Source organism: Hydractinia symbiolongicarpus, chromosome 1, assembly GCF_029227915.1.
Source record: "Hydractinia symbiolongicarpus strain clone_291-10 chromosome 1, HSymV2.1, whole genome shotgun sequence".
Classification (NCBI taxonomy): Eukaryota; Metazoa; Cnidaria; class Hydrozoa; order Anthoathecata; family Hydractiniidae; genus Hydractinia; species Hydractinia symbiolongicarpus.
Window position 1 is genome coordinate 3,445,674 of NC_079875.1, and position 16,483 is coordinate 3,462,156.

Below are 16,483 nucleotides of genomic sequence, written 5' to 3' on the forward strand. Positions count from 1 at the left end.
TTTTAAGTTAATGTTGTGTACAGGATATCCATCGTTCCTTCTTTTGCAAGTACTATATTTTCTGTCATTCAATATCAAAAAGAGAGATATTGTTAATCAAAATTAGCAAAACTGACGGCGGCACGGGCAAAATCTCAGCAAAATTAATAAAAATGGCGGATAAACAACGTGCAGAACGAAAGCACTTTAAAAAAGGTAAACACGGAAATCCACATGCTAAGAGAGGAAAATATTTTCACAGTAAAAATGAATATCGCACAAGAGAGTGGAGAGAAATTAAATCAAAGACTGATCAATGCAAAGAAAAGGTAAGAAGACAAAAATTTCAGTCAGAGTAAACATCTAGCTAAAGCTATATGAAGGTTTATTGAAAAATGAAGAATTTATATTGCTAACTCAGGTAGATTTAATAAACTTGCCATTTTGCTTTTTTTGTTTGCAAATACCTTGTCACAAATATTTTCGCAATTACAATAATACTACAAAGAGCACAGATTGCATTTTGACATGTGCATATCCTTTGATTTCCTGTGGTATATACATAACCAAGGTAGCTTGCAAGTGCAGTAGAGGTTTACCTTTAACATTGTTTTTTTTTGCGATCTCATGCGATGCCAAAGTGTTTTCGCATCGCATCAGATCGCATTGTTATGTGTTCTATCATTTTCAAGGATGTGATATGAAAATGCAACTGCAAATATTCCACAATAAACACTATTGTTTTGCTGCTGACAAGGGACCACATTAATTACGAGAATATCGCTATTCCATTAAAGTACATATCTGCATCTTCATATGGTCCTTTATACCACGATTTAAGGTATTATAATAATTAATAGTGTTCTTTGAACAGCTTATAGTGCTAACGGCAACCCAATGAAAACTTTTGTTGTGTAAAATATGCAAAAAAAATTTCTCCTAACTTATGGTATTCCAAATGTTGGCCAAAGCACATGTCCTGAAATCCGTTACTCGAAAATGGTTTTTTTCAGAATATTTTGAGCCGCATTTATGCTAACATCAGTCTTCATTGTTTTTTATTATATCAATTTCACCATCAGGAAAAAGAAATTTTTTACACCGACCATCATTTCATCGGCATCACCATTGCTACTATCATAAGATATTATATGAACTGGTTAATCAACTTTAAAGCAATGTTGATTCGGCAGATGTTCTCTATAACAATCTCCGATTGTCACTTTAACTTTTGCTCCATGAACAATAGTGAACAAGAACAACATGATTAATATTTTTTGCTATTTTGTATATATGTTTTAAAAAATTCGATATTAATGTAAAACTTTTGTTTACCCTGCATATGCTGTTCATTGGTAGATGCATCGCCACTTTCATCTCAGGATTCTAATGCAAAAAATACAGAGATAATGCAAGATGACAAAAAATGCATTTAGGTTAAATAATAAATTGTACTTCCCATCACCTGACGACAATAAACAACAGTAAGAACTTGTCTCCCTAGACATTACTCTGCAACTTTGAAGGGTGTTACGAAAGCACAAAAAATAAATGAAATGTAATAAACGAAATAAATGCAAAATTAATCACTTTGTTTCCATTTGCTTAGAAAAAAATATTGTTCTTGCCAGCGGACCGCCACACGTTTTAATAATTTCTCACCGATGATCCCATATTTCAACCACTGCTCCTCAGCATGAGGTTGTGTCACCCAAGGAAGATTGGAAAAACTACGTACCTTTCTTGAGAAAGACAGGGAATATTCACTGAATAATTTACTCATAAAAAACGAAGCCATATTAGTTTCCAAAGCCATGTGTTCGAAATTCCTTTTATCAAAAAACTGCCACAATCATCAAACAAGAGGAGCTTCAAAAAACAGGTTCACACTTTCCTTGGTCAACATGGAAATTGGCAAAAAAGCGCTCCCGTTTAGAGCTGCAAAAGTGTGGAATAATCTTCCAGATTAAGTGACCTGTAATTGATGTCTGCTTTCATTTAAGACTTCCATCTCCAATGTATATGGCAAATTCTAATGAAGATTACTTAATTTTTGTTTTTAATTCTTTTACTTTTTAATTTTTCCATATTATAAAATATGTTACTATGTTTGATTGAGCTGAGGCAGTCTGAGGTTTATCATCTTTTTGTTTCTCTTTTGTTCTGGTGGCCTCCAGTGGAAACAATTTGCTATTTTTTCTAATCGTTTCAAAATAGTTTCAAAATCGTTTCACAATCGTTTCATTTTTAACAAAATCGTTTCGCAAATAAAATATGAAACATTTAATTCGTTTCATGATACGATTATGAAACGATGTAAAAAAATTATTGAAACGATTTCCATCGTATGGAAATCGTTTCAATTCGTATCAAAACTGAAACGATCTTGGAGACGATCCCTAAGCACTCAGAGCACCTGTTGAGTTATGTATGATAGGTTGTTTGCTTGAAGTTTGCTTGATGTTTCAAATTAAACTTTATTGTTTTAGATAAATTGTGAGGATATTGGGACCTTTTCAGATTTACCAATATCTGAGCGAACTGTAAAAGGTAGGTTCTTACTGATTTAACTTTATTTTTCCCCTATATATTCTAGATGGGAAGTTGAAAAAAATGGGGTAGGAAAAAAACTTATTTGTGTGATTGAGAGATCTGACTCGGAAGGTTTTTTTTTATGCAAAATGTAAAATTTCTAACAAGTGTCACTGCACAAATTAATTCAAAGGGCAAATTTTAGGCAAAAAAAAGCAATTCAGTAGTTGTTGCAAAAAAAGTGGATCGCGCTAACGATAAGCTAACCATAGTGCGCATAATGTGCTAGCAGAACTTAATTTTCGAACTACATGTGCCTGATGTATTCGTTTTGCATACACACTATGGTGCATCGTTAGCTCTTTTGTAGCCAAATAAAATGCGAGAAAGAATGAAAAAGAAAGATAGAAAGAATGAAAGTCTTGTTATTATTACTACTTCGAAGAAGACGACGTAGGCTGGAAATTTACAAAATTAAAAAAATTAAGAAAAAGGAAACAATCTTTGGTCAGAAAGCAGGGGAAAACCTTTTACATTGAACGCCAACTCTTCTTTTTTTGCGCATGATACGTGATCCACGATGTTAGGTGTCCTGATTCCAGTACTGTAATAACTTTTAGAATTCTGTACAACATTTGTTTCATTAGAATCACTACTGTATTCCACATCTGAAAATGCAGAGCTAAAGCTAGAACTTGAATCTTCCATATTCCTTTCGTTCTCAGCGTTCAGTGTAAGCTGATTTCTGGAGCGTAACGCAAAATAACTGCTTCTAGAGTTAACTGTGGCGTATAAAAGATTAAATGTCTTTTACCGTGTGCTCATTGAAGACGTAAATTTTGTAGGAAAAGATATTAAATTTTTTTATTTTTTTTTAAATTTTGATTTGGGTTTAGGAAATGAACCCAATTTTGAAGAAATTCTGTTTTTATAATAGAACGCCTAATTTCCCTAAGTTAAATTTTTGTAGATAAATTATTGTTGTATTTTGTTTTTATTGTTTGTTGGCTTGTTTACACTAATAAGTATGTAATATACTAATAAAGCTAATAAATATTTATATTTCTAAGGTCTTATTGAAGTTGGCTTTACAAAACCAACTGAAATACAAAAGGATGGCATTGCATTAGCGTTGAGAGGATTAGACGTTCTCGGGGCAGCCAAGACTGGTTCTGGAAAAACACTTGCATTTTTAATTCCAGTTAGTTAGACTATTTTGACAATTTTTATTTTCTTAACTTTTATTTACTAAAGTAGTTGACTTTTTTAAAAAAAATCTCAGACATAAAGTTGAAACAATAGTGTCTACAGTGACTACTTTTTTAAAAATAGTTAGAAGCCTGTTTAACTTTGTTTTTATTCTCTTAGGTTTTAGAACTGTTATGGCGTGACAAGTGGTCTAATGATGATGGCCTTGGAGCTCTTATTATATCGCCAACTAGGGAACTGGTAAGAAGTATCAAAATAGTGTTTTTCATGGTGTTAAAAGTTTGCTTTAACAGAAAAGTGTTATTGCTACTTTTTTAAGTATACTGTCTGTATGTCATTCTAATCCATTTAGTTCATTGTTAAATTTTAGGCACTACAAACATATGAGGTTTTACGCAAAGTTGGAAAATTCCACGACTTTTCTGCTGGTCTCATCATTGGAGGAAAGGTGTGTGCAAATTTCCAAACTCATGTGATTTTTCAAATTATCAGTTCTTTTTGTAGGAGGGCCACCAATTTTGTTTTTCTTTCAGTCATGGTTTTAATATGATGATACCTCAAAATGTTGGGAATTTACAAAGATATTTATTTTTCACAAATAGAGAAATGTTTAGCTAAGTTTGTTGTTTTTGTGGGTGCTCAGACCTCTGTGCTTTTAGGCAGGTTAAAGTAAATAATCCAAGAAAAACATTCTGGTCCCTATTTATTAAATATTTTAGAAAGCATAATACAATACAGCAGCTATTTTTTTTGTGCATTTAGGACATAGATGAAGAAAAGGGACGTATTTTGAATACAAATATAGTTATATGCACCCCTGGAAGATTGCTGCAGCACTTTGATGAAACACCAAACTTTCAATGCAATGACTTAAAAATTTTAGGTAAACTTTCTCTAATTTTTTTAAAAGTTGTACTTTATTTCTTTCGTGTTTAAAGTATTACTTTTAAATATATAAATTATTTGGTAGTTATTACCCAGGTAAAAGGGCGGCATCAATATTTTTGAAAATCGCGCAATGTGATTGCTTAGAACTTACGTCACAGCAGCCAATATTACACTGTATTGCCCGCTACCATAGAAACCGTGTTTAAAGTTTAAATATGGTAGTATTAAATGTAAATAAACACGGAGAAAAGTAAACAAAACGCGAAACAGAAGTGAAACTTACTTTAATCATTTAAAGAATTCTATGATGTAGCTACAATAAAAACCTGTAATGTTTACACGATATTTTTAGTTCGAATGTACGTTCCATATGGGAATAGTTTCTATAAAGACATGGTGTCTACATCCTGCTCAAAATGTTATATTCTTTGTCGTAAAATGCAGTACCTGGATAATAATCCATATAATAACTGTTTATTTCAGGCAATACCTTCAAATATTGACCTCTGTCACGTATTACCCTCACAATCTCGGGCAATACTTTGACGTCGGTCAATATTCTCAGGTATTGCCCTCATAAACAGTTATTATAGGGTTAGTACTGCGTGGTCTTTTTAGCAAAATTTTTAAAAACAATTCTACTTAAAAAATTGGAGTGAAAAAACCTTAAAATACCTTAAAATACAGCCATATGTCTTTTCACACCGACCAGACTTTATTTACATCAACTATATGATAAAAATCCTTATGTATGCAGTTACACACATGCGTAGTTTTAAACACCCTTTATAAAGCATAGTTAAGTTTTTAAAAAAGCAATGTCATAAATCTCGAGCTGCACCATCAAAAACAATTAAAAACTTAATTTAATTTTTAAAATGCTGTTTTTTACACCTGTGGTTAAATTAAATTATTTGTTGAATGTTAATTATTTCCGCATTTGACCAAACTTTTTCATAGCTTAATTTGTTTTGACACTTATCTCAATTCTGAAAGGAAAAGTTACAAATTTCTTACATTAGAAAAGTCATGGTAAATTCATGTCTTTTAAGGCCTTTTAAGATTTTTTTAAAACAAATAAAAATCACACCCAAATTTTTAAAACTGTATTTACATGTGCGATTTGAATCACGGTGTAGTTTTTCTCATGGAATTCGTTGGCCTATATCAATGGAATATGACATGAAATGGCTAGCGTAATATATAAAATATGTTGTTTGTATTTCACAGGAAAGTGTTTACTTATCATGAAGCCAGACCTCTTACTTTTGATTTTTTTAAAAAATAATCATCTATTTCCCACCATTCGGTGTAAAAATCATAAATATCAAATGTTTATTAAAAATGATACAAGATTTAAATACTTATTTTGTTTAAAATATTTCAATAAAATCAATTATCAGATTTGCAGTTGCAGTAATGTCAACTATGTGTCCAAACCAGGTATCATTTGCTTTATGTGTTAAAAACAATATCTTTATTGTTATATTGATTTTTATTTAGTTTTAGATGAAGCTGATCGCATACTTGATCTAGGTTTCTCTAATACAATGAATGGCATTATCGAAAACTTACCTGAAGTTCGACAAACTTTGTTATTCTCTGCAACTCAAACAAAGTATATGTTTATATTTTTTAACTCTACCTAATCCTTACTGTGTTCAAACAAAAAATTTAAGGGTCTGCAAAATTTCAAATTTTCACAATTTTTTTCTTTCTGATGGTAAAAGAATGTCCAAAAAAGAAGGGTTTTTTTCTTATGTTATTATAAAATGGTTTACGAAACGTTGTTACATTTGGTTATAAAATAGTTAAAAAGTTTCTTGCAAACATATTTCATTATAACATTGTTAAAAAACTTTCTTTTAAAGCATAAATCATGCGTCACCACATTTCAAATTGCGAATGTTTAGTTTAATAGGTAAATTATATCTTCGAAGAAATATAAGTGACCCACAAATCGAATGGAACACAGTGACTAAAACGTACTAATGAAATTTCAAAAACATACAAATTTTTGATGTCCCCTATGATTAGTATGCTGCTGCTTTTTGTTGTCAGAAAAAATAAAAAAAATAGTTTAGGTCACACTGCATTAACAAATATTTTTAGATCTGTTCGAGATTTGGCTAGACTGAGTTTAAACGTAAGTTAGTTTAGTTTAATTTTTTCTTAATTTGACATTGACTGTAAACTTACAAGATTTATGACTCTCCATTTTTTAGAAACCTGAGTATATATCTGTGCATGAAAACTCAAAGTATAGCACACCTAAAAAATTAGTACAGGTATTTTTTCAACATTTCTTTCGCATTATTGAAGATATTATTCCGGTTTGTCTGTTCAGTATTCATATTACTGTGGAAAGTTTATCATTTCTTGAACATGATAGTTTAGTAGGCGACGTTTCGGGGGGTCTTTCTCCCATCATCGAGCAAAGTAAAATGATGTTGCGCATGTATTTATATAATTGCAGAGGATCGAAAATCATAAAAATCTTGTATCAACTTCCTGAGATTTGGTTACCAGCCCTACAGAAGAAGTAGTTACCTACATCTAGGCCCGAGAATGTTTACCGTAATTAACTGTAATTATCAGCTCATTTCTGATTGGTTAATTTTTATGATTTTCGCCTACTAAACTATCATGTTCAGGAAATGATAAACTTTCCACAGTAATTTCTTTTGCAGGTACGAAAAAAGATACAAATAAAAAAATATACAAGGTAAAACAACAAGGGAGAGCTGTACTTTAATGTTTATTTTTTGTTTAGAGCTACGTCATTTTGGAATTGAAAGACAAAATCAATTTTCTGTTTTCTTTTATCAAAAATCATTTAAAATCAAAATGTATAGTTTTTGTTTCTAGCTGCAAACAGGTATAGTTTTGTAATTTCAATAATAGCTTGTTTGCTTTGAATATTTTACTCGAATAGTGTATTACTTTTTTGTGATTTTTAAATATTAAAACTATAAATAAAGGATTTCTTGATGCCTAAAAATCACCAAAACATGGTTTAATTATTAATTAACCAAACCGCCAAGAATTCCGTTCTGTTCTTGCCTTCAGATTGTTTAGATTGCCCTAAAATTAACCAGGTCCTGAGATTGTTGATTTGGTTGAAAAAGAGGGTTGATATAGAGGGATCTATTATTTATTCTATTTGCTACGTGTAGGGTAAAAATCAGATTTATTTAATGAAGCAAGAAAGCCTGTGTATTTTACTGCAAGTTTTATCTTTATTTGTTTACATTTTACTAACAACCCTTGTTTTGAACCTTAGGGAAAAAATACAGCTATCTACTCCCTTTTTGATTCTGTTTGTAAGGAAATTACATAATGTAATAATTACATGAGACGAAGGCTTCTAAATTGACTAGAACTTGTGCTTTGTGCATTTTAAAATTTCTGGTTGGTTTGGTTGATTTGATAGGTCAAAAGAATATTTCACAATAATGGCAATATTATAATAACTAAACGAAAAGATTGATACATTTTAATAGGTTTTTGATAAAATTTCCACATGATGTTATGTTTAAGGCGATAAGTAGTAAACTACTGTGGCTAACATTGTCTAATCTTTTTAAAGTATATAAACTTTTGTCACTTATTCCCTAGGTCAAATTTTTGTATGAAGTCTTTCGTAAAGTTCGTCCTGGTATACCTTTGATGGCACTGTATGGCAAACAAAAACAGCTAAAACGGGTTGCAATCTACAATCGATTTTGTGGCACTAAACATGCGTTACTATTTGCGACAGATATTGCTGCTCGTGGTTTAGGTTTGTATACAATTTTCACTTGGAGCATTTTTAAATATTTGCTATCCAGTTCTAGTCGAATCTTGTCTAAACTTTTCTTCAATTCAAAACATTCTGGTATACATACAGTATGTAAATTTTTAATTAATAAGTCACTTAAAATTATTATTTTAGTAGCTTTGAAAAATAATGTTTTGATTTACTAGCCTGCCACACAGTGCTTCCATTTTGTTTTGCTGACTACAGCAGCATGTTTCTATTTTGTAGATTTTCCTGCGGTAAATTGGGTGATACAGTTTGATTGTCCAGAGAGTGTTGATACTTATATTCATAGAGCTGGTAGAACTGCAAGGTAAAAAGTCTGGTTTTTGTTCTCTGTAAATGAATAAATAAGGTGTAAATTTTTTTAGTTTCATATTTCCTTGGTTCTTTATGTGATATGCTAAGATTATTTGTGTGGAAACAGCATATTTTTTTGATATTTTTATTTTAACACTTCACATTCCCTGCTGTGAATGGCACACAATTGCAGTTGAACAATCGACCACACATGCATTATACTGCTTTAGAAAATTGTTTATATACATAGGAATCCTTTTTCTGTGTGATGTATTTTTAGAGTATTAAAAAGTATTAAAAAGCGGTACTAGGTGAAAATGTGTGTTGTTTATAAGAATCATAGAGAAATTAAGTTGATAAATTGCAGCATATTCCTTCCTTTCTAGTATGATTGCTTCAATTACACTTAAAAGCATCCTAAACTTTTAAAAATTGCTAGTCAATAAGAACATAGCCAACACTAAGTACTGCACCTGATAAACATCAAGTTCTCTAAATAATTCGTTGGCAATGTGATAGCCCTTAATTTGATCTCGGGTTGCTATTAGGACAAAAAAAAACCTATTATGAAAGAAACGTTTGTTTCTTGATTTACTATGTATTTTTTATAAGCAACCCAGTTGCTGAGGATCAGGTCCTAAAATTAGTCTAAGGCAACTTGTTTAACAGCCTGAAGGTCTAGCATCTCTCCTCTGACACTTTTCCTCCCGTTTAACAACCTTTCATATTAAAATGTTAGCCAACAATGAAGCAACATATGTTTTAAAAAAAAAATTGTGTTGAGTTCACTACTGCAAAACATAATTCAAAGGATTAAGGCATAGTTCACAATTCTAGTACTGTGCCAGTTAAACAGTAGGTGTTAAGCAACAGTTAGCAACTTCATGGTTAAAAAGGATCTCTCCACTTAGCAACCGAAGGTCTTTCCAAACCCCTCTTTTTTTTTAAAAAAAAGAAAAAGGTCATTGGTGGTAGTATTTGAAAATTTTAATTTTCTATTTTGTTAAAACGTTTTTGTTGATTTAGATATGAAAAAGGTGGACAAGCATTACTTATGCTGTTATCATCAGAAGCATTAATTGTCTCGGTAATTTACCTTCTGTTTACACCAAGTATATTACATTTTTGTAAAAATGTCAGAGAATGTGGTGATTTTTAGGTGCACTTCTGAAGATGGATTGTACTATTGTACAGGTTCTATACCTTCAAAATCAGTATTCTTACCAAGTAAAATTTTATGTTTGCTGAATAACTTTTTACGAAATATTTTTTCAATTCTTTATAGAAATTAGAAGAAAGAAAAATACCTGTGCATGAGATAAAGTAATTGTTTATGTTTTTAATTTAATTTAAAAATTTAATATTGCAATTTACGGTACCTTAAGTTTTATGTTTTCACTTGATGCAAGTTTGATTGCATGTTGCTTATAAACACAATGTAAATGATTACATCGGAATCAATAAGGAATAGTGGATTGAGTTGTAAAATTATTCACTTGACTAGGGGGAAACATTTAAGTCAAATTTTTTAATGATGTGAACAATAACCTCTTGATGCACAAATATTTTTAAGTCCCATGGAAAAATTTGCTTAGGTAAGCTAAAAATAGAAAAAAATGATTGCATTTAAAATTCTGTTTACAACTGCGCAAATTAAACAAAGCAATTATCTTCATTGTGTAAAGCTTTAAGGGCTGATGCAGATTGTATCGTTTGTATCGTTTATTGGTAACAAACTGTTGCAGAGATCTCTATGTTTAAAAGGTTTTTAATGACATCATTAACTCATCAGTCCTGATTGGGTAAATTTTGCCAAGTTTCGAGTATTTCACCAAACTTAATCCCAGGTCGGCCTAGTTACCCAGGTGGTAGTTGAAATCAGTTATATCCATCTGTTTCTAAGTTATTCCAAGTGTCACAATATTTTAAAGCAAAATACATTAACCTTCCCATTTACAGACAGACAAACACACACAGCGTATTAGTATAAGGATATAAAGTATATAGGATTCTACACAAAAAAATTGTTCTTCTGATTTTAACTCCAAACCATATGTATGCAAAATCTAGAAAAAAAGGACACAATTCTAATGATGTTAGACACGCTTCTCGATTTTTCATCTTTTGAAATTTCACTTTTACACGTAGACCCAATCCGAAAAAGATACGGTCCATTGAAGGCAAGTTACAGGCATTTTGTGCGCAAGATCAAGATATTAAACATTGGGCTCAACGGGTATGTAAATATAGTAATGCTTTGTTGAAGAATGTTACAAAAGTATTAAAGAAACCCATCATTAAGCCAAACGCATTTTTTAACATTCAATTATGGTATGTCCCCTGTTTAGTAATTTTATAACTGTGTTAAATTTTTTTTTGTTTGTTTTAGAGTATTATTTCATATGCTCGATCTGTTTACTTACAAGCTGATAAAAGTATATTTGATGTAAATCAACTGAAATTAGATGCGTTTGCAAGGTAGGTCCAACAATGTTTTTCTTAGTTTTTTAGACGTGACTCACAAATCAATAAGAGTACGGTAAATGTAAAGCCATTGTTTAGCTCTCAACCCAAAAATGCAAAAGCTATAATATGTGTCATCAATCACATGCTAAATTGAAGCTTCACTATAAACTTTTTTAACAATTAGTTTTTGGAAATTCACTCAATTCGAAAAGAAAGTAGATATTATTACTCAAGTAATTTTGTTCCTATTTTTCTCTTTTATGTAGCAGCATTTTTACTATTTAACAATTGTGATGCTCTCTAGGAAAATTGACTGCTTCTATTTTTAATTTGTATTTTTCAAGATATAGAATTCCGTATTTCGTATTTTTAAAAATACGAATTGCGCATTTAAAAATATGCGTATTTTTTTAAAAACTGTATTTCGTATTTTCAAAAAATACAGAATTCGTATTTAAAAATATGTATTGCTAAAATACACATTTATAAAAAATACGCTGTAATTTAAAATTCGAAAACATAAAAAAAGTAAGGAATCGCCTCTGAGATTTTTTCATTTTTGAATTGAAACTATTTACCTTATATAGGAATCGTTTCATTATTTTTTTTACATCGTCTCACAACCATATTATGAAACGAATTAAATGTTTTAATTTTTTTTCACGAAACTTTTATATAATTTAATACAAAAAATGAAACGATTTTGAAACAATATTTTGAAAAAAAGTTTAAAACGATTTGATACGATTGTCCAAATAGCGAAAGTAAGACGATGCTAAAGGTACATGACGCATTATTGAAACGAATTTGGAAATAAATGAACTAATTAAAAACCTATTAAACTTGTGAAATATAAACTTGTCTTTTCTTTAAAAAGTTGCCGTAATCATAATCAGAATCGTAATGACAAGAAAATGTGTATATGAAGTTTTGAAGTTGCCGTATTTCATTCTAAAATGATAAGAAAACCTCCCTGTGAAGCTCTAAAATTGCCGTATTTCGTTATAAAATAATGAGAAAATGTGCCTGCGAAGCTCTACAGTTGCCGTATTTCATTCTAAAATGACGAGAAAACATCCCTGCGAAACTCTAAGGTTGCTGTATTTCGTTCTAAAATGACAAGAAAATGTGCCTGCGAAGCTCCACAGTTGCCATATTTTGTTCTATAATGACGAGAAAACGTACCTGTGAAATCTATTAAAAACCTATTAAAAACAAACTTGTAAAATTGAGTAATTTTTCTATTCAGTTTATTCAACCAATCACTTGATACACTCATAGTTTTTAAAATACGAAATTCTATTTTTAAAAATAGAATTTCGTAGGCTCTATCTTAGAATTTCGTATTTTCTATTTTTAAAAAATACGAAACTCGTATTTCGTATTTTTTAAAAATACGAAATATGAATTTCGTATTTTCAAAAATAGAATTGTGTATTTTCAAAAATACAAAAATTTGTATTTCATATTTTCAAAAATACGTGTATTTTGAAATACGAAATCCGTATTTTTAAATACGAAACTTCCATATTTCACATTTCTATTACGAAAAGAGAAGTGGAGAGAGCTTACAATTTTTAAAATGTTTCTAAATCCATTGTGAATATATCACCTGTTTGTGTCTTACAGTATTAGTTATTTTTGTATTACTAATGCAAAGTGATAAAAAAAGTTAAACAAAAGCAAGAGCTATGTTACAATTATATTGTCCAGATGATGACTTTAATGTTCTATTTTACTTGCAGATGTATGTGATTCTGTTATCACAAATATTACTTGTTAAAACATATAAATATTCTCATAAATAAATTTTCTTCTTTTCAGGTCATGTGGGTTGCTTGCACCACCCAAAGTTAGATTTATGAAGGTATGCTGAAATGAGTTCTAGCATCTTAAGAGATTGGCGAATTCGGTTCTTTTCTTTTGTCTCTTTAAATATGCAGTTATCCCATGTAATTCTGCTGGTAATCTTCTTTTAGGTCCATACTCTCTCTCTTTCCTTCTTATTTTATTAACTTCCCTTATGAGAAACATATTTATTTTAGAAAATTGCAAAGAGAATTGGACCATCCACTGTTAGCTCATCTCTCAGTGGTAAATTTGAACAAAAGCTTGGAATTGAAGGGCTTGAACAGTCTAAAACTGACAGCAAAGTCGACACAGATAGCGATAACATTAACGTAAATGATGACGATAGTGAAGAAGGCGATGTTTTAGTTATGAAAACTTCAAATTTTAATCATGATGACCTTGATGATGTGGTAAGTGCTAAGGCAGGGTGAGTTAAATATTGATGTAGCTTCGTACCACTATTTTTAACTCTACCTTTATTTTTTCACAGGATGAGAAAAAGGAAATTACAATGCAAAGAAAAAAGAAAGTGTCAAAAACAGCACTTGCTAAAAAATATTACGGAAGAATATAAAAGTCAATTCAAAAATTACATTTGATGAGGACGGCAAGGTTAGTGAATCTTTGCATCATTCCTTTCTATATGGTATTTTCTATATTTTATGACACAAGTAATTATAATAGTATATTTCTATACTAGATTTTTGTGATTTAAACTTATGTCGAGGGTACTTGTTTATGTTCACATCAGGCTTTAGATTTTGGATCTTAGGTTATTAGGTTAGGAGGTCCAAACTCCTTACTCATTTCAGGATGGTCATTTTCCCTTAATTTTGTTGTTGTTTACAGTTTTGTAATTTTAGGACATTGCCCAAAAAAGTGATGATGAAGATTTATCAGATGTATTATCTACCGAATATAGTGGCATTGATGTTGAAAAAGCAAAAGCGCATATGAAAACACAAGATCGTATTGATCGAGAAAAGGAAAGGAAAAGAATTAAAGAGAAGCATAGAGAACTCAAGAGAAAGGAGAGAGAGGAAAGACAAGCAGACAGTGCTGTATGTCAGAACTTCTTTCACTTGTTTTTGAATTTTATCATCAGTATGTTAACACTTGCTTTTTCTCTGGTTTTCCTCAAACTGTATTTGTGATATCTTATTGTTAAGTAATTATTTTAATTTTAATTTATTTTGAATTATCCGTATGTTTGAATCGACCTGTTCTATGCTAATTGTCACAGTGTTTCTTTTTTTATCTTTTACATTAATAGTTTTCTATTTATTTATTTATTTATTTATTTGCAGGGTCATACTGTTACATTAGGTTATCGAGATGGAGATGCAGAAAATGAAAGATACGAGGTTGAAGATGAAGACGAGAATGATAATATGGGTAGCAACATACAAAAAAGGTAAAGAATTTTACCTGCTTGGAAATTTGTAAACTAGCGTAACATGTACCCTTTGTTATAACTGCTTTGAAAAAAATTACTTTAGGTAGTGAATGTAAGCAGAACAGTAGTTATTTTGTTTTTCAGCAAATATTTATATAGTTAACTTTTATCACAGAAATTTTTGTGAGAGAAGTTTCTGCGAATTCTGTTATTTTTTGGCTTTTTCACGAAACTTTGTCTAAAAACCTCTGTCTCGCAAACCTTCAAGAATGATTCAAGAATTTTCAAAAATGTTTTTTTTTTAAACAAATTTTAGTTTGTGGATTTGTAAAAGTTTATCCCATAATAATCCTGAGGAGTTTCTTGCAAAATTAAAGCTTTTACATTCCCTTTTAAATGGCTATTTTTACAGATATTTTGTCTGAGATGTCACCCCTTGTTTGTAAAAACAAAGATGCAAATTATAATATAAGCATAAACGGTTCATATATATAGCAAGTTTAAAAAGTAGCTAGCCAAGTTATTCGTGTATTAACATCTTAGTATTTATTAATCATGACTAAGCCAAATATGTTATGTTTACTTTTCCCTTTTTTGTTCGTATTGGAGGAATAGCTGTGGCACAATATTAGACTATAGACTGGTTCTAGCAATAGATAGACTAAACCAGTTCACTTTTTTTAAAAAAGATTAATTGACAACAGTGGTATTTTAAATGTTACACTATCCACTTTCTCCTTCCTGACCATATACATTAATCATTACTTAGGTGTAACAAATAGAATACTATAATATAATGGCGTTTGCTAAGTTAAGCCCTTCGTTGTGTGCTGAGGCAAATAAATCTTTTTACCTTTTCAGGAACAGCGTACCTCCAAAAAAGAAACAAAGGTGTGATGAGACAGTAAATGCAAAAAAGAATGAGGATAATGTACATGGAGCAAGTGCAAGTCTACATGAAGATGAAGAGTTAGCCTTGCATTTGTTGGGTGCATCATAATTTATGACAATTAGTTTTGTACAAAATTCATGTAATACAATAAATTACTTTTTTGTAAATTATTTTGTTTTTGGAACTCAATTTCACTTCGTAAGTCTGAACTGGGAAAAAGTTTTGTGCTGAAGCTTTTAACTAAGCTTTTAAAATCTATTTTTCTTAAACAAACCTTTTTTCTTATATCTTTCGATAAATTACCTTTTGCTATTTAAACCCATAATTCAATTAACACATAAAGATATGCAAAGCTGTAATGCATAAACAATCTTTTGTCTCTCAGTATTTCAATGTTGGTATCATATTTACTTCCTTCGTCACTTGTAAATTCTTAATAAGTGGTGCACACAAGCAGTTGTGTTCTCTAAAAAAGTCCATCTTTAGCACTACATCTATTGGAGGTGGTCTTATTGGAGGGCAGCGTTAATTTTAAAAAGGGATTTAATATTCAGTCTGATGTTTTTTTTTCTGTACTTTTATTTAATGTTTTTTATTACTTTATAGAATAGTAAACATGGAATCACATGAACTGATGATTGAGCCTTTATTCACAGATTCTGAGTCTGAAAATGAAATTGATAGCATCCACAGAAGTGTGGAAAAAATAATATTAAATACGTGGTCAAAAAACCAAATGAATGTCCCAAGGTCTAGACATAGGAAGCGTTCTCGTGCTAAAAAAACCTTGGAGTTTCCCTGTAACATATCAGAATATTCAGACATAAAGCTGCCATGTTTAAAAATGGAAAACTATACTAACAACACTAGCATATCGTATTTAGGAAAAGAAAATAATGTTGATAAAATTGACCATAGTGTGCATTCTATTTTTATATACATAAATAGTTCAGATTTAACGAAATGTTCCATAATTGACACTGAAATGAAAGTTATCGTCTGCGATATCTTGAAAGGGTTAACAAATGAGGAAAAAAATAAACTTAATCGAAATTGTTTTGTTACCATTCCCCGTTTGACTTATGTTCGACAGGTGAAAATTGTGAACAAGAACGTATGCAACACACCGGACATTAATGATGCTCTAAGATTTAATCATACTGTAAAGAAT

At 30.5% G+C, this 16,483-nt stretch overlaps 1 protein-coding gene across 1 annotated transcript; it reads left to right on the top strand.

Moving 5' to 3' along the window:
* The first annotated feature begins 15 nt into the window (after positions 1 to 15).
* On the top strand, positions 16 to 15,479 carry LOC130629782 (probable ATP-dependent RNA helicase DDX10). Its single transcript, XM_057443453.1, is given in 23 exon segments — positions 16 to 308; positions 2,469 to 2,529; positions 3,582 to 3,712; positions 3,880 to 3,960; positions 4,091 to 4,168; positions 4,483 to 4,603; positions 6,112 to 6,226; positions 6,721 to 6,754; positions 6,834 to 6,896; positions 7,382 to 7,486; positions 8,227 to 8,389; positions 8,636 to 8,720; positions 9,734 to 9,794; positions 9,993 to 10,030; positions 10,856 to 10,943; positions 11,097 to 11,185; positions 12,998 to 13,040; positions 13,219 to 13,434; positions 13,515 to 13,578; positions 13,581 to 13,636; positions 13,888 to 14,085; positions 14,332 to 14,438; positions 15,282 to 15,479. Coding segments are annotated over 23 exon segments (2,292 nt in total). The 5' UTR covers positions 16 to 152; the 3' UTR covers positions 15,421 to 15,479.
* Positions 15,480 to 16,483: the final 1,004 nt, after the last annotated feature.